Here is a 25,882-nt window from a genome sequence, read left to right as displayed (position 1 = left end):
ATGACAGGGAGTTCTTACGAAAGGTTCTTGGGCTTGAAAAGGAATGGTCTCCTCCAGATTCATGCTGTCGATGGTGGTTTAACTGAGTGAAAGGAAAAGAATATAGAAGTAAACATACATTTGACATTTTCAGCCTCTTTTCTTCTTGTTTTTCTACTCTGTGGAGAGCTTCAGAAAGGCCTCTGTAGCCACACTTTTTTCTGTTAACTATTTCCACTGTAACCTTGTGTTAGCATGACATCAAAGGCCAATAAATGGAGGCGGAACGAACTGGAACTTGTGTGGAATAAAAGGTAAATTAGGCAGTCACATCAACAGCTTCCGTCCTAAATATTTCTTTACCCATAGTCATTCAAGAGAAGCAGACAGAAACAAGGTCCGAGAGCTGGTTTTTCTTTCTCCATCTTCTTTTACTTCTTTATCATTGTGCATCTTCCTTTTTTGCTCTTTTTTTTGAGCCATTAATCCCTTAGGTGCCCTTCACTCCTTTTAAAACCACAGCTTTGAAGGAGAGCTTACCAAGGCTCAGCCAGACCTGCAATTTGTGATGCTCAAAACAGTACCATACATTGATTATTTTAAAAAGTTTATGCAATATTCTGTATAATGCATACATTTTCTGTGTAACGTGTAAATTTTCTGCGTAATGTGTCACTTTAATGTGTTTGTTCTTTTAAGAAAACACAACTATATAAAGATAATAGAGATTTTCTTTTAAGGGAAAATAGGTATATAAAGATGGTAGAATTGGAATATTCTGGACGTGCATGTAAAAATTCACATAATTGTACTTCTTTTAAAAATGATAGATTACTTAGTCCATAAACTATCTAAAGTATAATTTATAATAGATGGCAAATATTAATGGTAAATATTAATATAGGCATCTTTCCTCTAAAATCAGAAGCCATCCACTTAAATTATCATTTTCCATTCCCACCAAATGGAGATTCATTAGTGTATTTTTGTTTTCTTAGTGTTCAGTCCTAAATGAAAAGCTTGAACAACTGCTTCAAGCTTTGCACACAGATTCCCAGGCTGCCCCCGTTCTCCCAGGCATCAGCTCTCTCATTGTAGAAGAAGATACCGTGGAATCTTCCAGTGAAGAATCTTTGTGTGAAAACAAAGAACAACTCACCGATGACCCTGCAAAACCTTCCTCCCAGAAAGCTGTGAGACCAAACGAAATAATGTTGCGGGCAAACAGTTTAAAGAAAGCAGTGAGGCAAGTCATTGAAGAAGCCGGCAAAGGTACACATGAACGAAATTAGCTTTTGAAGAAGTTAGCAGCATTCTTATATTGCAAGCACAATGGAATTTTCACACTGGTCAGGCTATACACACATAGAAAATTTTCAGGCAAGACAGAAGATAGGGCCATTAGAATGAAATTTATCCCCTCTCTTGTTTTAGTAGTAAGGATGAGCATATTTATTGTTAAATATGTTAAAGATGTTAAATAAAGTAACATCTCAGAGATAAAGTACACTGGAAATATTGAAAATTAAGTAATAATTATAAAATTTTAAATATCTTCTATGTCATTAGAATCTGTTGAGTTCTCAAAGAAAATCAAACCTGTAAACTACTTTGAAAATACTTTCTTAAATTTGTTTCCTGGATGTTTATATTGTTTTTTAAAGAGTTTGTAAAAGCTCCACTTATATTTTAATTTTTTGTATTAATATAATGTATATACCTCTCTTAGAATTTGAATAGTGGACTAAAGTTAACTTTAATTAAAAATTAATATTGAAATCCCTTTTATAGGTTATAACTTGTAGTTGGACTTGTATTTCATTCTCAAATTTTTTATTTTTTTCTTCTGGTAAAAATATAACTTTTACAATTTTAAATATTTAATTGTATAATCTCTAGTACTTAGAGACACCACCCCAAACTTATCAACTAGTGTTAATTTGTGAATATGGAATTTCTTTTGGTTTATGTTTCATTTTCCTTTTTAAGCATACATTAATATTTATGGATTTTACTTTTACTTGTCCAAACATATTTCTCTCCTACTACTTAAAGTTCTGGATGACCAGAGTGTTCACCCTTGTGAACCAGTTAGCCAGTCATTCGAAAATGATAGCACAGAAACAGATGAATCTAAAGAAGAATCTAAAGATGATGGTGCAAAAGAGCCTTCAACTGGTAAGAAAACTAATTATTTTGGAATTCAATAAAATGTAATTCTGCTTTTACTTTTCCAAAGGCTTATCGGTTTGTAATAAACTTTGTATTTTAATTTTAACAAGGCTTTTCAAAAGTTAAAGCTTAGATATTCGTGAATAGTAAAATAATAAAGGTAACATTTAGAGTATTGTCAAGTACTCACATCCCTTTTTTATCAGATAATCTGGAGATCATCATAATAAACTAAGGATTCTGGGACCAACCATAGCTAAATATCTTCATTTTCCTGAAGAAAAAAGGAAGAAACACCTAAATCAACAGATTTTAACCTGTTTTTAGCCTACAGATGCATTTGAGAATTCTGTGAAAGCAGTAGGTCCCACAGGCACGAAATTTGGCATTTCAGTAGTTTAGCGGTCCCTTGAATTCAACTGATCAGCTCGGATGGTTTGCGAATTTCCTATTGCTACATTAATCTCTAAAATCACTGGACATCTAGTTACAACCCTATCTCTACTAAAATTATTTTTTCCAGGAAATTAATATGTAGTTGCCTGTTGAAGTTCAAAGATGAATTTATATTTTTAATATTTCAGATTGTATAAAGGAATAGCTGTTAATTTAGTAGAATAAAACAAAGCAGAAATTAAAGTATTAACGAAGCTGAGAAGTAATATGAAAGTAATCGCATAATACTAATGAAAAGTCAACACTATTAAATCAGAACTGCGTTCATTAAGCTTTTGCTTTATTTTCATTACACATACACTTGGGCAGATTGCTTCATTTCTCTGTGGTTTCCTCGTTTGTGAAATGCGGATAATGACATGCCTACCTGTTGAGAAGGTTGAGGAAGTTAAGATATGTGGAGTGCCTAGAATAGAGTCAGGTACATAGTGCTCTGAAAGAGTGTTTGCAGTCATTATCACAATTACCAGTGCTATTCCTGCCACTGCTGTTGCTACTAATTACATTAACTTCCAAAGAATTCTCCTTAATTATATGTGAAACTCTTCGCAGCTTTGAAATTAGACCTCACATGTCTGGCATGCAACCAATGCATACATATTCTACAACCTTAGCCCTTGTAGACTTTACGTGTACCTATTTCAGCACACGACCCAACTCTATAACCTTAGACTGTAGGGACCTTAACGGTCCCTGTCGCAGCATATAATCCAATACAGGCATACTTTATAACCCTCTTGACAGATGGCCACTCACTTTCTTTTGTTTTTTTCTTAATATTGTTGTTTTTTTTTTAAGTAATCTCTACACCCAGCGTGGGGCTTGAACTCATGACCTCAAGATCAAGAGTCCCAAGCTCTCCCATCTGAACCAGCCAGATGCCCCACCACTCACTTTCAATACATCCCATTCTTAACATCAGCTCTCAATTGTTAGAAAGCTTTTCTCTATATTCAGCTTTATATTTTCTTCTTAAATATCTACCCATGATCACACTAACTAATGGAGTTTTATGTGTGATAATGTTAATAGTAACAACTGCTGGCATTTGTGTGGTGCTTTATGGATAGCTTAAAAACAATTTCCTATACATTACCTCACAGTATTGAAGATAACTCTACCATGTGGCAGACCTTTGAAAACAGCTTTCATGGCATCATATCCTCTTCTACCCCTTATATCTTCTTTTCCATATTATCTCCTAATTCTTTTACCAATTTTTAACTTGATTTCAAACTTTTTTGTTTTTCTGGTTGCACTCAATTGGTCAATATGATGCCCCATTTTGAATGCAGCCCTCCAGATAATGGCACACTGCTAGCCATACACTACACATTCTGGGCAATTTTGATTTTCGAAGGCTTCCCTAAGAGTTCTTGTTATGGAGTGTTCTATAGTAATGCCATATAAGCCTGTTTTCCTCCTGTTTTGTGCAAGTGATTTTTTTAAAATCTAATTATAGTAGTTTATGCTCATCCCTGTGAACTTTTATCTTTTCAATTTGGATCTGCCATTACATCCTGTCAAAATCTTTGGAAGCTTCATTGTATCGTCTCAAATTTACTTCATCTAGAATTTAATAAGCTGACTTGTATGTTTTCATCCCTTAACGAAGTTGACTTAAGCAGGACTGCAAATGGCATTCTTACAATATGCTGCATGGCAATTTTCCCTAAGATAAGGAAGGCTCTCTTGGGATGATTGGTTTTTCAGCACTCACTATAAAACGGTAGCTGGTTTTCCAACCAGCTACCACCCCATCTTACTATATAGTCTCATGAACTGAGCACTTGCATTGTAGTCTGCAAAGAAAACTGAAACATATGGGTATGCAACTATAGATATTGATATTGAAATAGACATAAATTTATACAAGTCTTTAATGTTGCAATATTTGATTTTATTTTCTAGCTAGTAATCCAATTTAGTGGGAGTCAGTAGCAATTGAAGCATTTCAATTGAAGCAATTGAAAAATTTCTGTATTAAATAATCATTATTTTTAAGAACATTCATTATATTATTAAATTATGCAATAATTCATATGCCTGAAATGTATAATACAGTATGTTACTATGATCAATGAGATGTTATGTTTAAGAAAAACCATGAAACAGTAATTTAGTTACCTGCAATATTACATCAATCTTAGTCACTAAGATGCTGTCTGCTTTTGATCAGAGATGAATATCAAAAGATTGTTTTTATTAGAAATTAGCCCCAGGTCTCACATCTGTCCAAAAAAAAGAAAACAGTGAGCTGTTCTGCTAGTTTTCTTTAGTACAACTGGACTGTTTTTGAAGAGACAGAAGAGAGTGTAAGATTAATATGGTTAGTTTGTAATTAGTCTAAGGGAGAGTAAAGATAATTAAATTTTCAAGTATTTTTAAATTGAGTTTGAGGATTACTGGTTTTTTTAAAACACCTGCCAATAGCTCCTAATTGAGTTAAAGATCCTATTTGCTCTCCATTAAAAATTACCCCAGTTTAGACAGAATTAAATCTCCTTTTTTGTTGTTTTCTTTGAGAAAAATTCTGGTTTGGTATAACTTTTTAAATGTATTGAGCATTTACAAGAATATGATAGAACCGTTCTGGGTGAATCATTGTTATGAATTTATAATTAATTGAGAAGTGCAGGAAACATATGTTGGTTTCGTTTGAAAAAAAATACCATCTTCCTTTCATGTATAGAAGACGATGTTAACTCATGTTTCACACATTAGCTGTAGGAGCTACGTTAATTAATTCTGATCATTCACTCAACATTTATGACAAAAAGAATGCATTGGTAGTATACATTATAACACATATGTTCCATTTGCAAAAATCATCAGGCTTCAAAATTTCTTTTTATCTTTGTTTATATACATATAATTTATTGTCAAGTTAGCTAACATACAGTGTGTATACAGTGTGCTCCTGGTCTTGGGGGTAGATTCCCACGATTCATCACCTACATAAAACACCATATGGGTTGGTCACATTCAAATTATGAGTATTACTGGGCTTTAATTATGGTAGGCATCTATGTTCTACTGATCTCCATCTGTTTGAAATGAGTGATCAAGACCCATGGCAGAATCCCTCCGTTCAGTAAATCTCAAGAAAGTGAAAACAATGGGAAAAGAATAGGTAAATGCAATGTAGTATTTTCAGTTCTGCTAATTGATTTCAACATGCATTAAACTATCTTATGTCCTGAATTTATAAGGACTTGCTTACTTTAATAGCTTTATCATTATCTTTTTTATAATTGGGACTTTTTGCCAACAGTTAAAACTGCACCTGCACCTCGGTCTCCAGATGGCCGGGCAAGTCGTTCCCAAACTGACTCTGGCCCTGGTCCAGCTGTGGCAACCAGCAAAGAAAACCTGCCTGTGCTCAACACCAGAATAATCTGCCCAGGTAGGATAGATTCTGAAACATGGTATTTTTTTAAGTATTTCTGTGAAAATGTATTAAGTATTCACTTCCATGAATTGAAATGTGGTCTGAAAGATAAATGTCCCTTTGAGAGAATGTTCTTGGCACTCTTATCAACCAGACTCTAGATCCTTAGACTTTGTGTGTGTGTGTGTGTGTGTGTGTGTAAGAATTACCTTGGAAGTATTAAAATATATGTTTTGGGTCCCTGTCCTGAGAAATTTTATCTAGAATAGAGCTCAAGAATCTGCATTTATTAAACACCTTGGGTAAATCTAATCCTATGTTCTACTACCTCTTAAGTATCTCCACAGCTTTCCTTTTAGTTGTAAGCCACAGGTCTCTCGGTAGTCATTTTTAGACTACTAATATTGCTTCGTTTTGGAACATCTGAGGCATCTATGCCAGCTCTGATGAGATGAATTTACCTCGGGATTCAGTCAGTGCTAGTGAAAACCAAAGAACTTGTACAGCAGGGAAGGAGGAAAATAGAGATGTCTCAGATGTCTCCTTAAGTTCCAGTTGTTTGACCTAGTGAGAACTGTCAAGATTTATTCCAGGGTAGATTGGATCCCAAATTACACCCTTAAAGTCAGTTTCTCCTACCATGCTCTTTTAAAAGGTGAATTGCAATTCAAAAATAATAATAGTTGGAGACTTTAGTATCCCACTCTCAGTAGTGAATAGAACAACTAGAGAGAGATCAACAAGGAAATAGAAGAACCGAAAAACACATAAAACAAGTAGACCTAACAAATGTCTATAATGCACTCCACATAACAGCCACAGAATGCACATTGTCTAGTGCATATGGAACATTCTCCAGGATAGACCATATATGAAGCCATAAAACAACTTTCAATAAATTTAGAAAGATTGAAATATTATACAAAGGATGATCTTTGGCCACAGTGGAATGAAATTAGACATCCATAACAGATGGAAATTTTGGGAATGTGGCAATATGTGGGTTAAAGAAAAAAAAAATCATAAGAAAAATTTTGAAATCCTTTGATATGAATGAAAACAAAAATACACCATACCAAAACTTACTTGATGTAGTTAAAGAAGTGTTTGGAGGGAAATTTATAGCTGTAAAGGCCTATATTAAAGAGGTAGAAAGATCTCAAAACCTAACTCTCCACCTTAATCAACTGGAAAAAGAAGAGCAAACATACTGAAAGCAATCACTAGGAAGGAAGGAAGAAATATTGGAGTGTAAATAAATGACAAAGAGAATACAAAACAATACAGAAAATCAATGAAACCAGAAGTTGGTTCTGTGAACAGTTTAACAAAATTGACAAGTCTTTATCTAGAGTGACCAAGGAAATAAAAGAAGATTCAAATTACTGAAATCAGGAATAAAAGAGGAAAGATATCACTAACAACCTTACAGAAATAGAAAGGATTATAAATAAGGGAAAGCTATCAACATTACATGGCATAAATTAGATAACTTCAATGAAATGGACAAACTCCTAGAAGCATGCAAACTACTAAAACTGTGTCGTAGACTCTGGGTCTGGAGTTCTTTCTTGTCTAGCAAGAAAGTGGGATGCAGAATTAAAAATGCGAGAGAGAAGCTGATATCCAGGAGAAGACAAGAGCCCCGAGTAAGGGTCCTTGTTCTGTTTTTATTAGGATCAGAAGGCTTACAAACGTGGTGATGGGTGTGCACAAAGAGACAGTGAAATCGTGAACATTAACTCATGGGCGTGAGGGAAAGGGGGTTTTGAAGATATGCGGGGGGGTTAGGGATTTGATTCAATACAAAACAAAATCCTGTTGTTGGGCAGAAGGTTGTTTATAGCAGACATGAGGCACCACCTCTGTTTACCTAAACTGGTCCAGGGGACAAGAAAGACAGAGCTTGATACCTCAGGGTCAACAAGGCACCTTTCTTTTGCTAATTAGCTCCCCTCTGGGCAACTTTGCCCTGCTTCAGTCTCCAGCCTTATTTACCTGTTTACCTAATTTGGTCCTTCCTTCCTGCGAAAGCAGCTTTCTGCTATTGTAAGTACTAAATTGGGGGTTGTTTCCACCCTGAATACCTAATCTTGTTTACCTCATATACATTTGTCCTATACTGGGGCCTTTGTCCCACCTTATCTATACTGAGGCCTGTGCCCAGGCCTTACCTATACTGGGGCTTTTGCCCCGCCCTATCTATACTGGGTCCTTTGCTCCACCTTATCTAATCTTACTTACCTAATCTTGTTTACCCAAACTTGGGTGTGAACATCCCATGACTTTCTAATTCTTTATGCCTCGTTAACCCATTGTGAGAGGCTCAGAAAATTCCTAAGCTTATTCCCACAAAACCGATTCAAGAATAGAAAATCTAACTAGACCTATAACAAAACTTCTTACAAAGAAAAGGCCAGGTCCAAATCACTTCACTAATGAACTCTGCCAAGTGTTTAAAGAATTAATATCAGCAGTTCACAAACTCTTCCAAAAACTAAACGAGGAAGGAACATTTTCCACCTCATTCTTTGAGGCCAGTGTTACCCTGTTACCAAACCAAAGATGTTCAAGTCACTAACCATCAGGGAAATGCAGATTAAGAACCATAATGAGCTGTCACCTCACACTACTCAGGATGGCTATTATCAAAAAACAAACAAACAAAAAAAATCAAAAGACAACAAGTGTTGGGGAGGATGTGAGGTGCCTGGATGGCTCAGTTAAGTGTCCAGCTCTTGATCTCAGCTCAGGTAATGATCTCACAGCTTGTGGGATCAAGCCCCGTATTGGGCTCTGTGCTGACAGCTCAGAGCCTGGAGCCTGCTCCGGATTCTGTGTCTCCCTTTCTCTCTGCTCCTCCCCTGCTTGCTCTCTCTCTCTCTCTCTCTCTCTCAAAAATAAACATTAAAAATTTTTTTAAAAAAAAACTAAAATTAAGACTACCATATGATCCAGCAATCCCACTCTGGGAATTTATCAGAAGAATTGTAATCAGAATTTTGAGGAGATATTAGCACTCCCATGTTTATTGTAGCACTATTCACTACATCCAAGACGTGAAAGCAACCTAAATGTCCACTGAGTGATGAATGGATAAAGAACACATGGTATATACATACAATGGAATATTGTTCAGCTTAAAAAAAAAAAAATCTGTAATCTGTCATAATGTGAATGGACCTGGAGGAAAATATGCTAAGTGAAATAATTCAGTCACAACATTACAAGTACTACATGATTCACTTCCATGAAGTATCTAAAACAGTCAAAACCATAAAATCAAAGAGTGGAATGGTGGTTGCCAACAACTAGAAGTAAGAGGAAATGGGGAGTTGCCAGTCAAGCTGCATAAAATTTCAGTTAAGCAAGGTGAGTAAGTTCTCGAGATCTGGTGTCCAAAATTGTACCTAGAGTTAACAATACTGCTTTGTACACTTAAAAATTTGTTAAGAGGGTAGGTCTCATAGTCAGTGTTCTTACCACAATAATATAAAGTGAAAAGTTAAGGACGCCTGTGTGGCTCGGTCGGTTAAGCGTCCAGCTGTTGATTTCAGCTCAGGTCACGATCTCACAGTTGTGAGATTGAGCCCTGCATCAGGCTCCATGCTGACCTTAAGATTCTCTTTCCCTCTGCCCCTCCCCATTTACACATGTGCTCACTCTCTCAAAAAAAATAAATAAAAATTAGAAAAAAAGTTAAAAACAAAACAAAAAAAGAGCTATCCCTGAGTCCTGGGCTCACCTGACTGAGTCATTCTCCTTTTCTAATGGTTGGTTGGTAAGCCCTCATCTTTGGTCTACCTCTTTAATGATCTTCAAATAAATTCATTTTACCTTTTGCTCAGTTTTCCCTCAAAGTAAGGAGGGGTAGTTGGTCTGATGAACTGACAATATGCCATCATCAAAATGATACATTGATTTTTAGTTTTTGCAGATTCTGGGTTGTTGTGGCTTTCCATGAAACTTTCTCCTCTCATAAATCAAAAAGGATAAATGAAAAGGAAGAAAGAAAGAAGACAATCCATAGGATAAAGGAAAATATTTGTAAATAGTATATGTGATAAGGGACTAGTATTCAAAATATATAAAGAGCTCTTAAAATTCAACAGTAAAGACAAATACTTCAATTTAAAAATGGGCAAAGGATCTCTTGCAAAAAGATATTCAAGTGGCCAATAAACACATGGGAAGATGCTCATCTTCATTAGTCATCAGGGTAATGCAAATCAAAACCACATTGAGATACCACTTCACTTTACTGGGATGGCTATGATCAAAAAAGACAGATAATAACAAATATTGGCAAGGATGTGGAAAAATTGGAACTTTTATACTTTGTTGGTTAGCATATGAAATCGTGCAGCCATTTTGCAAAAACAGTTGAGCAGTTCCTCAAAGAATTAAACAGAGTTAACATATAACCCAAAAACCCACTACTAGGTATACACCCATGAGAAGTGAAAATACACGTCTACACAAAAACTTGTACGTTACTGTTTATAGCAACATTACTCATAATAGCCAAATAGAAGAAACAACCCAAATAATCATCAATTGATGAATGGAAAAACAGAATGTACAATATCCATACAGTGGACTATTAGTCATCCATTAAAAAGAACAAAGAACGGGGGTGCTGGCTGGCTCAGTCAGGGGAGTATGCAACTCTTCATCTCAGGGTTGTGAGTTTGAGCCCCGTGCTGGGTGTAGAGATTACTTAAAAATAAAATCTTTAAAAAAAAGAACGAAGCACTGATACATGCTGCAACATGAATACCTCTGAAAACATTATGCCTAGTGAAAGAAGCTTGACATAAAAAGCCACATACTATATGATTACATTTATATAAAATGCCCAGAGTAGTCAAGTCCCGAGAGAACATAGGTGAGTGGTTTCCAGGGTCTGAGGATGTGGGGAGTGGGGGGGGCAAGGAAAATGACTACTAACAGGTATGGGGTGTTTTTTGTAGAGTAATAAAAAATGTTCTAAATTTGATGGTAGTGATCATTGCACAACTTTGTGTATATACTACAAACAGCCAAATTATGCACTTACTTAAAAGGTGAATTTCATGGTATGTGAATTATATCTCAGTGAAATATTAAAGTAGATAAATCCATAACATGTTTGATTCTGGAAAAAGACCTCCACGTCTAGAGGTTATATTTCTATTCAAACCTGAAACCATGAGATGACCTTTCTGGCTAAAGCTGTAAATATGCCTGACCTTAAAACATTTTAGAAAATATTATCCTTTTCTGTGGCTGGAACCTGATTCTTCACCTGTCAATTGTGCTTCTTTTCTTACCAAAATAGTGGCTTTGTCCATTTATTTACTTATGTAGACATAAAAGAAACTGGCATTAACTAAGTCTGCCGTGGCATATTCAAAACTATGAAAATAAATGACAGAATAAAATTCATTTTGATTATTTAATAACCAGCTAAACTTTGTAGCTGAAATAATGAATAATTATCTTCTAAGAAGAACACACTGTTGAGGAAAGGAATATTGGCTTAAAAAAAGGACTTTTTTCCTAATTTCCTAGTGGTTCTCAATTCCAGGACATACTTTTCTTCACTATTCTTTCCTTTTTGTTTGTTTATTCCCTTAGGCCCTTGTTATTTTTCTTCTTTGCAGAGTTTAATGCTTCTAGCCTCAGTTTTGGGTTGGGTAGGTCATAAAATTGATTAGCTTTGAATATCGTAACTACTTAGTAGAAAGCTAACTACTTGTTGAAATAAATTTGAGGTTTTACATATTTAGAGGTAAGATAAATGCTTCACTTTTTTACGTTCAATACTGCTCTTAAATACCTGTGCTTAATATTTTCATACTTACCGTTGATACCAACACTGGGATTTCACTTAGTATATCTGTTAATACTTTTAATTGAATATTATTATCTATGCTTTGAGCGTATGGAAGTAGTAACACCGTGACATTCTTGCTAATTCAGCCTTTATTGCAAATTCCTTACAGATTTACTGCCTTATTTGCTATAACATAGGAGGTAATATTTACTTGTTGAAGTATAGAATCACAAGAATGGTAAATGAGAAACTGTCACAAAGAGACTCTTATCTGAGTCTTCATCAGCTTCATTTTTTATGACAACATACGGATCCTGGTTGTAATCACCAATGTTATAGTTTTTGGTTTTGAATAATGAGATTAGACACCGAAAATCATGCTTTGGGGGCAAGGTATCTGAGATTAAGCCTGAAAACAATGCACTGGCTCTTTCTTTATCCTTTTTCTTAACATGTGATCCTGTATGTATTTATTTTTCTGTCCAGGTTTAAGAGCAGGATTAGCTGCCTCAATTGCTGGGAGTTCTATTATCAACAAAATGTTACTGGCAAATATTGATCCTTTTGGTGCAACGCCATTTATTGACCCAGATCCAGATTCCGTGTAAGGAAATACTTTTGTAAATATCTCGTTTTGACTTTTCTTGTTTCTACTTTATACGAACGGTAAAATTGTCAATGTGTTACAAGAAATATGCTTCCCCATATTAAAAGGGTCATCAGGGGCGCCTGGGTGGCTCAGTCAGTTAAGTGTCCGACTTCGGCTCAGGTTATGATCTCGTGGTTCACAAGTTCGAGCCCCGTGTCAGGCTCTGTGCTGACAGCTCGGAGCCTGGAGCCTGTTTCAGATCCTGTGTCTCCCTCTCTCTCTCTGAGCCTCTCCCCATTCATGCTCTGTCTCTCTCTGTCTCAAAAAATAAATAAACGTTAAAAAAAAAAAAAAGGGGGTCATCAGAAAATTTCAAAAGTTGATAATGATGAGTACATTGATGCATTTGAAACACAGTTGTTTTCAGGATCTGTTCTCGAGGTAGCTCCTGTCTAGCCCATTTCCCTATGGCAAAATGAGGCATACCTGTATTCACTTTTCTCTGGAATATTGTATTATTTATTTCAGGAAGCATCTGGCCCACATTGATCTCTTCCCTTCTTAAAAGTACAGGTGTTTTTTTGTTTGTTTTTTGTTTTGGGGTTTTTTTTTGGCAGTTCAGTATGAACTTTTACTTCTGCATATAATTTTTCTCTTGTTACATCTCATTTCTTTAATGACACTCCTCAAAGATGTCACCATATTTTTTTAATTGAAATTCATGTTAGTTAACATATAGTTTGTCCATTGATAAGAGTACAGCGGATGAGACTTTCTAATGATCAAGAAAGGAGGATTGGCACCTGACTGCAAGACCCTCCCACTTATGTATGTAGTAAAGGGTTCACGTAGGAAGTAAAAGAACCAAGGTTTTATTACAAGTTTTAGAAAAGCGTTACTATGATTCTGTCTCTGCTTGGCCCCCTATCCCTTTTACCACATGTACCAAAAATTACACATATGTCCTGGGGTTGTACACATGGCATATGAACAGGAAATAATTCCTGCTAAGTTTTACCCTCTTCTGTAAGGAATGGAAACTTAAATGGTTTTAAGTGCTGCTTTGTGTGCAAGTTGTAATTGTTATGAATCTGAAATTGACTCTTATGTACTTTTCCATATTATCACAGAGATGGATATTCAGAAAAATGTGTCATGAACAATTACTTTGGGATTGGATTAGACGCAAAAATTTCATTAGAATTTAATAATAAGAGAGAAGAACACCCTGAAAAATGCAGGTAATTTTGGGTAATAGTTATAATGTTATTACAGGAAGGCAATTTCACTTTAATTTCATTTATTACCTCTTTTGCTTGCTCTGCCTTTAAAGATGAATAAATAACAGCTATTGAAATGTCTGCCAATATTTATTTTCAGGAGCCGAACTAAAAATTTGATGTGGTATGGAGTCCTCGGAACCCGGGAGTTATTACAAAGGTCGTATAAGAATTTAGAACAGAGAGTTCAACTTGAGGTAAGTTCATCTTGAAGTAAAGATATTTCATGTTATCTTACTTAGAAAAATAATTTCATTTGGGCAACTCAATTGGCTTCAATTCCTCTTTGAGTGTTTAAACACTCAGTGGAAGTGATTACCAACTTTATACTAAGGGAGGGCTAGACCCTGGATATGACCAATACACTTATCATTATCATTGGCTCCTGAAATTTGGATGCTACTGTGGAGTCTTGGTGCCCCGTGAGAAGGTGCAGCCATGAGAGTGCATTTATAGGAGAGCATTTGTAACAGATTCTCACAGATTTTCTCATTTAAGTTTATAAATCTTGACCCAATTCTATGATGGCCTGATGTTTCAGAAATCCCTGAAAAAAACATTTATAGTAAATAGACTCTTTTAATTCAAATGTATATTCGTTCCAATTATTTCTAACAATAGTTAGTAAACTAAAAAGAGATCTTGAGCATTTAAATTTTTCAGTAGTTTTTACTAATTTACATGGGAAACTAAGGACAGCAAAAGTTATTTAATCTCCTCCAATAAGAGGAGAAAGATGGTTGGAGACATGGCTCTGAAAAGTCTACTAACTTCTGTGACTTTTATTTTCTTTCACCCTTGGTCCAGGAGTCATAGTTTATGCCAATATGCATGTCTTTCTTTCTTGTGTCTTTTTATGGCCAGATATTTTAAATTAAGGTATAGCCTACTTACAGAGAAGTATGTAGATTAAACAGAGTGTTATTATTTTAGGTGTTATCTTAATACTGGAATGAGCACTGGCTCATTCATTATCAACTAAATGTTTTAGTAAAGATAAACCCGTTATGCCTTCCACCCTAGAACATAACCACATGATCAGCTAGTTTGATTTATCACCGCTTATAAAATTAAGATGGATGTGGGGTGCCTGGGTGGCTCAGTCAGTTAAGGGTCTGACTTCAACTCAGGTCATGATCTCGTGATTCCTGAGTTCGAGCCTGCCTGGCGTCGGGCTCTGTGCTAACAGCTCAGAGCCTGGAGCCTGCTTTGGATTCTGTGTCTCCCTCTCTCTGCCCCTCCCCTGCTCATGCTCTGTCTCCCTCTCTCAAAAATAAATACACATTAAAAAATATATTTAAAAATTAAGATGGGTGTTACTGGCATTTTTTCCATTTCCTTTAAGTTAGTGATATGATTTGAACAGCTGTTCTAAAGCACGCAGAGCTACCTGTTCAATTTATTGGATTCAGAAAAAGTTCATTATTCTACTAAATACGCAATGTGTGTTCATTTTAAGAAATACACATTGAGCACCTGCTGTGTACCATGATTGGCCCTTTGGATAGAGTATAGACCTTTGAATGTGTTTTTATGAAAAAGAAAAGAAGGTGTAAAAAATACCTATAGGAGTACCATCAAGCATAAAATGTTCTCAGTTATTTAAAATGGTTGAATATGGATTGGAATTGGATTTTCATTTGTTCTAAGGAGTGGAGATGATTTTGATTGGGTATTAAAAGGCAATATTAAAACTCACCCGGAGTTTTGGCCAGCCACCGTTAGTGACAGAGTGCCAGCACAGTGGCAGGAGTTCTGAGAGGGGCTAGATGGGGTGGCTAGGACCCAGACGCCCTCACTCAGCTTGCTTTCAAAAGGATGCTTATAATAAGCACAAAGATGACCATAATACAAGTGAAAATGTAAGTGACTTGAAAAAAAAGAAAAGTACCGCCTGATCTGGGCAGAAAAGTTAATATTTTTAAGGTTGGTTTTCTGTAACAACTATAGTAATTTACACCTTAAATTTTTTTTAGTTAAAAAAAGAAGATAAAGGTAATGTGTAGGAATATGTTTCTAGGAGAGCAAACATTACCAACACACTTCCCGCCATCACCCTTTGTCTTTGGCATTCTAGTGGCTTCCCAACTAGTGGTTTTGCTCTTTTTCTCTAACTTCTAAGCTTTTTACCTTACAGTGTGATGGGCAGTATATCCCTCTCCCCAGTCTGCAAGGAATAGCAGTGTTGAACATTCCCAGCTATGCCGGAGGCACCAACTTTTGGGGTGGAACTAAAGAAGATGATGTAAGTATTTCCTTGCGCCTTCTAGATTCTAGAGGCTGCCCGTATTCCTTGGTTCATGGCCCCTTCCAACGTCTCCAAAGCCAACAAAGGCAGGTTGAGTCTCACAGTGCATCATTCTGATCTCCCCTCCTGCCCTTCTCTTCCACTTTGAATGACTTTTGTGATTACATTGGACCCACTGCATCATCCAGGGTAATCTCCCCTTCTCAAGGTTCCCCCTGTAATCACATCTGCAAAGTCTCTTTGGCCATGTAAAGTAACATTCACTACTTCTGCAGATTTGAACATGGACATTTTTGGGGTAGAAAGGGAGACGTTATTCTGCCTGCCAAAATACCTTTCTGTATTTTTAACTCTACATCTATGTGGCTATTATTTTTATTTTTAGAAATGTTAACAGGGCTCATTTGGCCGTTAACATTTAGGTCTATGTTTGTCATCCTTTTAGACTTTCCTGTCAAAGGACTAAAAAACACAACTTAACAATGTAACGCATATAATAATGTAAATAATGTAACAACTATAAAATTTACATTAGCTGTGAACTTTTTGTCACCCTATAACTACTCTTCCACTCTTAAATATCTTAAAGGGAAGAAATCAAGGCGATAAAGGTAAATAAAGCTAATGACTCCTCCTAGGTAATCAGACAGTGTTCTGAGAGCTTCACATTCATTACTGACAATCACGATTTTTATCTAAATTTTACCAGTGAAGAAACTGACACAAAGTTCACACAGGAAGTAGCACAGACAGGATTTAAAACCACGCAGTCTCAATCTACTCCAGAAATAATTGTTGCACTATATGTTAACTAACTTGGATGTAAATTAAAAAAATAAAATTAAAATTAATTAATTAATTAAAAAAATAAAACCACCAGTCTGCTAACAAAAATGATAAGAAATCGGGGTACCTGGGTGGCTCAGTCAGTTAGGCCTCTGACTTCAGCTCAGGTCATGATCTCACAGTTTGTGAGCTCGAGCCCCATGTCAGGCTCTATGCTGACACCTCAGAGCCTGGAGCCTGCTTGGGATTTTATGTCTCCCTCTCTCTCTACCCCCTGCTCATGCTCTGTCTCTCAAAAATAAGTAAACATTGAAAAAAAAATTTTTTAATGACAAGAAATCATCAATGTTTGCAAATTCATGCCCTGATATTTTCAGTTTTAATTTAGATACTGCTTTATGCTGAATAATTTTTTTTTCCGAGGCATAATTGTTTATCATATATTCAAAGAGAGAATAAAGGGGACAAAGTAAGACAGCCAGAATTTAAATTGTTTGATTACATTGATTTTGTGGGAATGCATTTAACATCAAAACAAAGTAAGCCTGCATCATTTTTATCCTCTGAGGTGTCTGTTACCATCTTCTCAAATGCCCTAAAAAGTTGTCATATTAATATATAAAGCACATTATACATATTGCTTGTAAACATTGAAGGATTTCCCTTAGAACATGCCAGGTAAACTGGGTATTTTAGGTTTCCTGAAATTACATGCATCATTTTATCAAGACATCTGAGTTATGTGTGAACAGATATTTGATGCATTTTATGCCAAGATGGATTATTTAAAATTTTTTAATGTTTATTTTATTTTTGAGAGAGAGAGAGAAACCGAGCATGAGCAGGGGAGGGGCAGAGCAAGAGGGAGACCCAGAATCCGAAGCAGGCTCCAAGCTCTGAGCTGTCAGCACAGAGCCCTACACGGAGCTCGAAGTCACAAATGGGGAGATCATGACCTGAGCCAAAGTCAGATGCTCAACCAACTGAGCCACCCAGGTCCCCCCAAGGTGGATTATTTAGAATAGAATAGTTCGCTGGTTTAAAGAGTGCTTTATGAAGGGCATGAACATTTTATCCATGTGGGTTTTAAATCTTTTGTATTAAGTTTGTTTACATTAAATCATCTACAGTGGGTTTTTTTTTGGGGGGGTGGTCCTTGGACTATCATTTCCTATTAAAATTGACTTACTTTCCTGCTTACTATTTCTGTAGGTTTTACTATGTATATTGCAGACTTTACATTGCTGATGTGCCACTTCATCGAAACCTTAACCTCATCAGGGGAAATGTAATATAGGTTTTCTTTTCAGATATTTGCTGCACCATCATTTGATGACAAGATCCTGGAAGTCGTTGCAATATTTGATAGCATGCAAATGGCAGTTTCCAGGGTCATTAAACTGCAGCATCATCGAATAGCCCAGGTTGGTTTTCTCTGATCAGACCTGACCTCACTACTCGGGCCACTGGGGAAGCTATTCCAAATGACTCCTATGCTGTCTGTTCATCTATAAAATATGAACTTTCTTGTCGTGTCAGTTGTTACCGTGCCGTGGTAAGTGGAAAAATAGACATTCCATTCCACGGAATGGGCAAAAAGTCAAGCTTGAATGCCGATTGTCGGTTTCTCAGGATGATTTGTTCTCTAAAATGACTTGTTTTATTTCAGTGCCGTACGGTAAAAATCACTATATTTGGTGATGAGGGAGTCCCAGTGCAGGTAGATGGCGAAGCATGGGTTCAGCCTCCAGGGATTATCAAAATTGTGCACAAAAACAGAGCTCAGATGCTAACAAGGGACAGGGTATGTAAAAAAAATATTCTTCTAGATTTTTATCAAGAGTTTTAAAAAATATTCAATTGTTATGAAAAATAGAAACCACGGAAAAATATTTAAATTGTCTCTTAAATCTGACAAGTCATTGTAGTTTTAAATATCAACATTTAATTTTTTAAAAAAGTTAATAGACTATATTTTTATTGTTTCTTTTAGGTTTACAGAGAAATTGATCAGAAAATACTGAGAATTCTAAATCTGTTCCCATATACCTCCTTACCTCATGGACATATTGTCCCTTATTATTAACATGTTGTATTAATGTGGTACATTTATTACAGTTGATGAGCCAATATTGATAATTATTAACTAAAGTTCATAGTTTACTCTTCATGCTGTACGTTTACAGTTTTTGATAAATCTGTAATCACTTGTATCTACCATTATAGTATCCTACAGGATAGTTTCACTATCCTAAAAATTCCCTGTCCTCCACCTGTCATCCACCACTCCCTCCCTTACCTCAACCCTTGGCAACCATCTACCTTTTTACTGCCTCCCCAGTTTTGCCTTTTCCAGAATACATGTTTTAATTAAGGTTACACCCATAACAGATAAGACTGCCGACACCCATCTTATCCGTTATGCATGTACAGATTGAAGCATAAATTGAAGCTGTCTTTTTAAAAACTTTCAGTGATACACTCATTGTCATTGATCACATTACTTATTTGTTCTGATAACACAGGAAAACTTTAAGATACCTTTTTTGTATCTTATGATTTCTTTAATGAGGCTTTAGATTAGGAAAACAGCAATAGTTTCAAAGTCATTCATGTAACATCTAAATACACATTTATTTGGGTCTCAGAGCTTCAAACTAACAATTCCTTGCAATATTGATTATAAATAGGCTTTTGAAAGCACTCTAAAATCTTGGGAAGATAAACAGAAGTGTGATTCCGGTAAACCAGTTCTTCGAACCCATTTGTACATCCAGCATGCCGTTGACTTGGCAACAGAGGAGGTATCCCAGATGCAGCTATGCTCCCAGGCGGCAGAGGAGCTCATCACTAGGTATGGAGGGCCTACCGGCTGTGGGCGGGGAGAACTCTAGCCTTGGCAAATGTGCTTTTTTACTTTTGATACATAATTTCAGTTGTTCGGGGGTATCTAAGAGAGATGCATTTACTCCCCTTCCTCATTTGCTGCCTCATTCATGCCTCCTTAAGGACTGCGCTCCTTCATTAGACCCCCGCCAGCACGTACAGGTGCACACCCTGTGTTCTCTGTCGAACAGACCTTGGACTTCCTGAACCCCAGTGGGGAGCTTGCCTAATGTTACCTAACACACAATGCTCTTTCTGTTATTGTTTATTTCCCCAGTTTTACACAATCTTTACACTATACTACTTACTGATATGTTACCTTGTAATTATTAAATGGTTATGGAATATAGAAAGAAATACAGACATTAATCCTGCTTGCAAGGAGGTTTGGGGTTGTGGGGGTGGGAAGAGTCTGAGAATCGGTTTCCAAAAGACATATCTGGAGATTGGGAGACAGCACAGAAATTAATTTTAGTAGACAAAAAGGGAAAAGATTAAAGAAACAAGCAAAAAACCAAGTTCCATGAATGTAGAACAGATATAAATCACTATGAGCAGGAGTAAACTTCAATGGAGGAAGGGGGGGTGGGCAACCATGGACAAGTTTCTTACCACCTCTTCACCTAAATCTTCTCTACCAAATGGGGATAATAAGAGCTAACTTTGCACGTCTTTGTGAAGGTTTAATGAGACCCACCATGTCTTGTCGCATCATGTCTGGTCTATTTAGTGTTCGGGTAGTGGTAGCTATTATATTCTTCCCACACTTCATCTGGTCACTGATAAAAATCTTGAAAAAGAAAAGAAGGAAAGCAAAGCTCTTTAAATATTTGTTAGAAACCTAGAATGTACTAGAAGTTGGAGATATAAGAGAAAAGATATGCATTCCTCCCTATAGCTGGAGACCAACATTCAGAATTAGAATAAAGTATAACTGAAAGATACTAAGTAGCTTAGAAGCAAGGTAAAGGAAAATGAATAGGCAGCTATATGCACAGAACTGCATTATCGTACCTCCCAGCTTCTTATTCACAGAGAGATTAGTTTTAGGGTACTACAAACAACTTCTGTGGACTCCACATTACAATGGGGTTGTTTTTCTTTCTTTTCCAGGTTGGTAAGGGATAAGTGACAAATAAAATCACTTATATACACAAGATATACATGTCATAATTTGATATATGTATACATTGTAAAATAATTACCATAATCAAGCTAATTAACATACGATGGAAAACAATATGGTGGTTTTTCAAAAAATCAAAAATAGAGCTACAGCATTTTCTTGAAACCAAAATATACTTCCTATATTATCTCCCTTGAAACCAAATATACTTCCTATATTAACTTCCTGTCAACTAACCAAATAACCTTATCAAAAAAAGGGAAGTGAAGGTTGGCCAGACTTGCTTTTGGTCAACCTAGTTTGGTTCCCCATATATTCACTAGTCTGTTTGTTTAATTTTGTAAAAGATGAAAATCAGGCTCACTCATCTATTTTCAAAACTTATTCATTTAATATTCAGCAAATAATTTTGAGTCTTTGCTACATGCCAACCTCCATATTAAGCCCTGGGGATGACAAAATGGCTGTGTTGTGGTCCCTCTTCTTAATTTGCTGGCAGAGTAGTAGGGAAAAGTGTGGCCAAAGGACTTACAAGACTCACAGTGGGGCGCTGTGGATGAACAAAGGAGGCCACAAAAGTAAGGGAGGGCTGCCTAGAAGAAGTGATCTCCCAGCCAAGTCTTGGGTGGAGAGTAAGAGAAGGAGCATTCTAAACATGGGAACAAGCCTGGGCAGAGGCCCAGAGGAGTGTGAGTGCATAGTATTTTTAGGAAATCTCAGGAAACTAGGGTGGCATGGTATACGTGAGAGAGTGGGATATGTGGATGGAGAGGTGAAGAAGAGCCAAGTCTTCATCAGAATGTTTCTGGAAGCAATGTGGAGCATTGTCTGCAAGACAGCAAAGCAGAGGCAGGGTGAACACTCTTGGAATGGTCCTGATAGGAAACAGCTGATTGAGGTAATAGAGATGGAAAGAAGAGAGACTTAAGATAGATTAGGATCTAAAATTGCTAAATGGCCTGAATTATGAGACAGGGTGACTCTAAGGTTTCTACCAAATGGCTGGATGGATTATGGAGCCTTTCAAGGAACCATAGGATTCAGGAGGAAAAGGAGATTTGAGAGGGAAAATGACAGGGTCTATGTTGGACTTACAGAATTTAAACTACATTGGAAATTTCTAGATTTAGTAGGCAGTCGAAGTATTCATCTGAAATCGATTTACCTCTTTTCCTTTGTTTGAAAGTTAGAATAACTTTTACCCACCTCTGTCCTTCTGATAAATGTCCCATTCTTCATCATTTCTCAAGATTATTGGTAGCAATACTGAGACGACATTTGCAAATTCCTTTGTGCCTTGGATATCAATTGTATCATCTTTAAGATTTAAACTCTTTTCCTTTCCTTTTGGTTCAACCATACAGGACTAGTCTCTTCTCTTGTGTGTAGCTCGTTCTCCTTGAAGATGCCAGAAACAAAGGATTTGAATAGTTTGGCTGTCTTGCTTATCTGCAAACTTTCCATCATTTTCTAGCAATTGGTGGAACTTTTCCTGCTTTCTCTTCTTTGGCCTGAGTGCCCTCCAGGATCCTGTCTGTTCAGGACATTCTTGAAGGTTGAGATTCTAGAGGACTGTGGCACAACAGGCTTTGGAACTGATGGACATAGATTCAAATCCTAGCTCTATTACTTAATTAGCTTTGTATGCGTACTGAATCTCTCCAAGCCTCAAGGTCTCCGTCTATAAAGTAGAGAAAATTCATCACAGCTACCTTTTAAGTTGTGAATATTAAATTAGATAATGTCTGTAAAGAACTTTAGCAGTAGATGACAAATACAGCAATGTTCTTCCCTTAATCCATTCTATTTCTTTCTAGTCGAAGCTTCAATGAATAAAAGATTAAGTTTCTGCTCCCGACATTTGGGACCTGTCTCACTTTACAATGATACTTCAAAATGAAGTGTTCTTACATTTTGTTCTTCCAAATAGCACTTCAGTATGCTTATCTGTGATGCTCAGCCTAATTTTTCCTATTAAGATTTTTGGTTTAGTATTCTTTGCGGCAATGGGGTTTGAAGTTTTTAAATTTACCCTTTGTTATTCGTAATTGAGCACTCATTAAAAAAATTTCCATAATGACTTTTTATTATTATTATTATTATTATTATTACTTGCCTTAGTGTACCACTTCTGCACTTGAGAAAAATCAGCAGTGCTCAAAGTTTTTTTGGTTCGTCTGCTTTACTTTTGCTTACAGGATCTGTGACGCAGCCACCATCCATTGTCTTTTGGAACAAGAACTGGCCCACGCTGTGAATGCGTGTTCCCACGCACTGAATAAAGCCAACCCGCGGTTCCCAGAGGTGAGGAGCTCATGGTAAATTCTTATTCTACGGATTGTTTGGTATTACACATGTATTTCGATGCTATAAAATGTGCCACGCCCTTTGAAAAACATTATACACCTATAATAGTGTCTGCCAGAAGCTTATGGTAAATTTGTGCCCATATTTTTCCTGATTTTTCTTTTCCTGCCATTTTTCCATTCCTGCTCTTAAATTCTCTTCTTCCCACACACACCCCACCCCCCCCCCCCCCCCCCCCCCCCCCCCACACACACACTTCACTCTCAGTCATCTGTCACCTTGCCATCTTCCTTCCACTCTTTCTGTTCGGGCTGCTACCATTCCTCCTTGTCTTCTCTTTTACCTTCTCCCCTACACCTTGATGTGGGCACAGGTAGATACTATGTATTTTATTAGCGATGTTTATTCATTGTTGAAGTTGTACACAGAAGCTATTCTCACTTCATTTTGTTCTACTAAACTGGTAATGTTTAATGTAGAGACTACAATTTTTTAACTTCTGTAAACTTTTTAATGTACACATTAATAGTGAATAAAAGGGATACAATATAACTCTCTTGAAATGTGATTCACAGTACAAGACTGTAGGGTACAGAAAACTGATATAGCATCATTTTATTCCTTTTAATTATTGGATGGAAGTCACCTAAATTAATAGATAAGTGCTAAAAAAGCAATCTGGTTGGAACTTCTGAGAGTCAAAGTCAGTGGATAGAACTGACTATGATCTGATAATGCCCCTTTAAGGCATCGTTCCCTTTGACTTAACTTTTTTGTGGGAATATGTGTATGTTGTTGGGAGCAGGCACACGTTTGTATGTAGGAGATATGGTCCTGAGTGTATCAGTACAGTCAGAGCATTTGTTTGGTTCTGTTCTGTAAAGGTCAGAAGAAGTAATCATACTAACAAACATGAGTGTGAAGTTATTCAATGACAATACAAATTTGGTAGGTTTTTAAAAACATTTGTGATGTGAATTTCTTGGAAGAATAAAATTTAAGGTATTTGCTGATGATTGAATCCCAATTTAATACAGAACTACTTGTCTTTGATGTGTTGTTGTGTTTTTTTCTAGAGTCTTACGAGAGACACTGCCACTGAAATAGCCATCAATGTGAAGGCACTGTATAATGAAACAGAATCTTTACTAGTTGGCAGGGTTCCTTTGGTAAGGAGGAAACGACTGATAACACAAGAATGATGATCAATGTATGGGCCTCCCTTTCAGTCAGGAGCATGCACTCATCAGATTCTAAGGCAGGATCAGCCTTCTGGCCTCCATCCTTACAGCTTTCTCTGTACCTAGCTTTTGCCTTCAGGAAAGGACATGGCTAAACCAGGGAGTAATGATTCAGGCTAACAGGAGGAGAAGTTTCCCCTCGCATATGCCATTGTGTTTTTATGCAGTTCTACTGTCCCCAGTCAGCTTTGATAGATTTGAAACATGATATTTTGAAATGTGATTGGTATGATTTTTAGATTTGCTTAAAGGGCAACCCTTTCTAGACTGGATGTTTCAAGAACTAAATTCAAGAACTAGCCATATCCCTAGATTAACTCAGAGTGGTCCTGGAAATCAAGTTTAGGGCAGGTGTGAATCTAACCACAGTCCATGGACCTCAAGCATAAGTGCTACAGTGCAACTGTTCCACGGACATCCTGTTTGGTTTGCCCAGAGTCTGACCGGTCAGCCTTTCTTCTCTCCCCTTTTTCAAATGTTCTAGAATATTGGGTCTTCTCGTCACCTAGTGTTCACTTGTGGGTTTTCACACGTGCTGTCCTAACTGTGTAGAAAGCCTAAATGTGTTAGCTGTTTTTAACTTCCTTGTAACAATTCTGATTAACTGATCGGTGGTGATCTTAAAACATTTCTCTTGACTAATATTATCTCTTGCTTTGGAAAATATACACCTAAATAAAAGTGGTAGTAAAAGTCATAGTATCTGGCCTAGTGGGAAAATGGGAGGTGTGTCACAGGCTAGCTAGCTAACTAAGTGACTGTGGTTGGAATTTCTGTTTGCTTGGGATCCAGAAGAGCGTCCTTGGAGCATCTTCTACTCTGAGAAGAGTGAATATATAAAGGTTGAATGGTGTCCACTGCTCTTACCCACCTCCAGAGAAAGCTGAAATATAAGTTCCTTGGGTCACAGGTGGCTGCTGATGCTTTGGCTGTGAAGAAAAACTTTTAGGAGGGAACATTGGGTATCTTTTATGATAAAACCAATGGAACATTTTGCCAATTCTTGGAACTTCTGTCATTAACCGGAGTCTTTTTGCTGCTTTTCTAAAATGTGTCCAATGAAATCCAATGAGCTGTGACTTTGGTCCCAAGTTTAGGTGAAGGACATGTATTTGTTGCCTTATTTGAAACATGATTAAGATAACTTATGATTGACGAGAACTAGAAGCATAAGTTATTCTGTATTTTAGCCCTCTACTCTGAAAGTACCCTCTGAGTGTTAGTTGGTTAATATTTATTAATTATATTATGTTAATATAGAAGGACCACCCACGCAGACTTTTAATCATTTCAGTCTGCTTCTGTCATTGTCAAATGTGGGTGTTTGGTTTAAAATGTATACCAGTGAGTTTTTCCATAACCTTTGATAACATTGATGTGAAAATACAGTCACTCATATTCGAGATCTACTAAGGTTTACACTTCATTTTGCTTCTTGAATAAATGTATAATACCATTTTATCAATTTTATAAGGCATATATTCTTAGACTCAAAGGAAAATGGTGAATTTTACATGACAAGCTGGAGAATCTCCAAATTTTTATTAACTACTAGAAATGGTAGAGACCTTGAATAACTGGGGGGGGGGGGGGGGGGGGGGGA

General features: G+C 36.6%; 1 protein-coding gene across 4 annotated transcripts in view; it reads left to right on the top strand.

Moving 5' to 3' along the window:
* Positions 1–25,882, top strand: part of DGKH (diacylglycerol kinase eta) — a 177,747-nt gene that overhangs the window by 138,787 nt on the left and 13,078 nt on the right. For all 4 annotated transcript variants that reach the window (XM_049646996.1, XM_049646998.1, XM_049646997.1 and 1 more), the window contains 12 exons: positions 978–1,251; positions 2,035–2,157; positions 5,882–6,013; positions 12,303–12,420; positions 13,536–13,646; positions 13,786–13,882; positions 15,823–15,930; positions 18,030–18,143; positions 18,389–18,523; positions 19,410–19,573; positions 22,930–23,035; positions 24,115–24,207. In XM_049646996.1, coding sequence (XP_049502953.1) covers positions 978–1,251; positions 2,035–2,157; positions 5,882–6,013; positions 12,303–12,420; positions 13,536–13,646; positions 13,786–13,882; positions 15,823–15,930; positions 18,030–18,143; positions 18,389–18,523; positions 19,410–19,573; positions 22,930–23,035; positions 24,115–24,207 — 1,575 coding nt within the window. The remainder of the gene's footprint in view (positions 1–977; positions 1,252–2,034; positions 2,158–5,881; positions 6,014–12,302; positions 12,421–13,535; positions 13,647–13,785; positions 13,883–15,822; positions 15,931–18,029; positions 18,144–18,388; positions 18,524–19,409; positions 19,574–22,929; positions 23,036–24,114; positions 24,208–25,882) is intronic.

Source organism: Panthera uncia, assembly GCF_023721935.1.
Source record: "Panthera uncia isolate 11264 chromosome A1 unlocalized genomic scaffold, Puncia_PCG_1.0 HiC_scaffold_16, whole genome shotgun sequence".
In the NCBI taxonomy this organism is placed as follows: Eukaryota; Metazoa; Chordata; class Mammalia; order Carnivora; family Felidae; genus Panthera; species Panthera uncia.
This window is presented reverse-complemented; position numbering and strand designations above follow the sequence as displayed.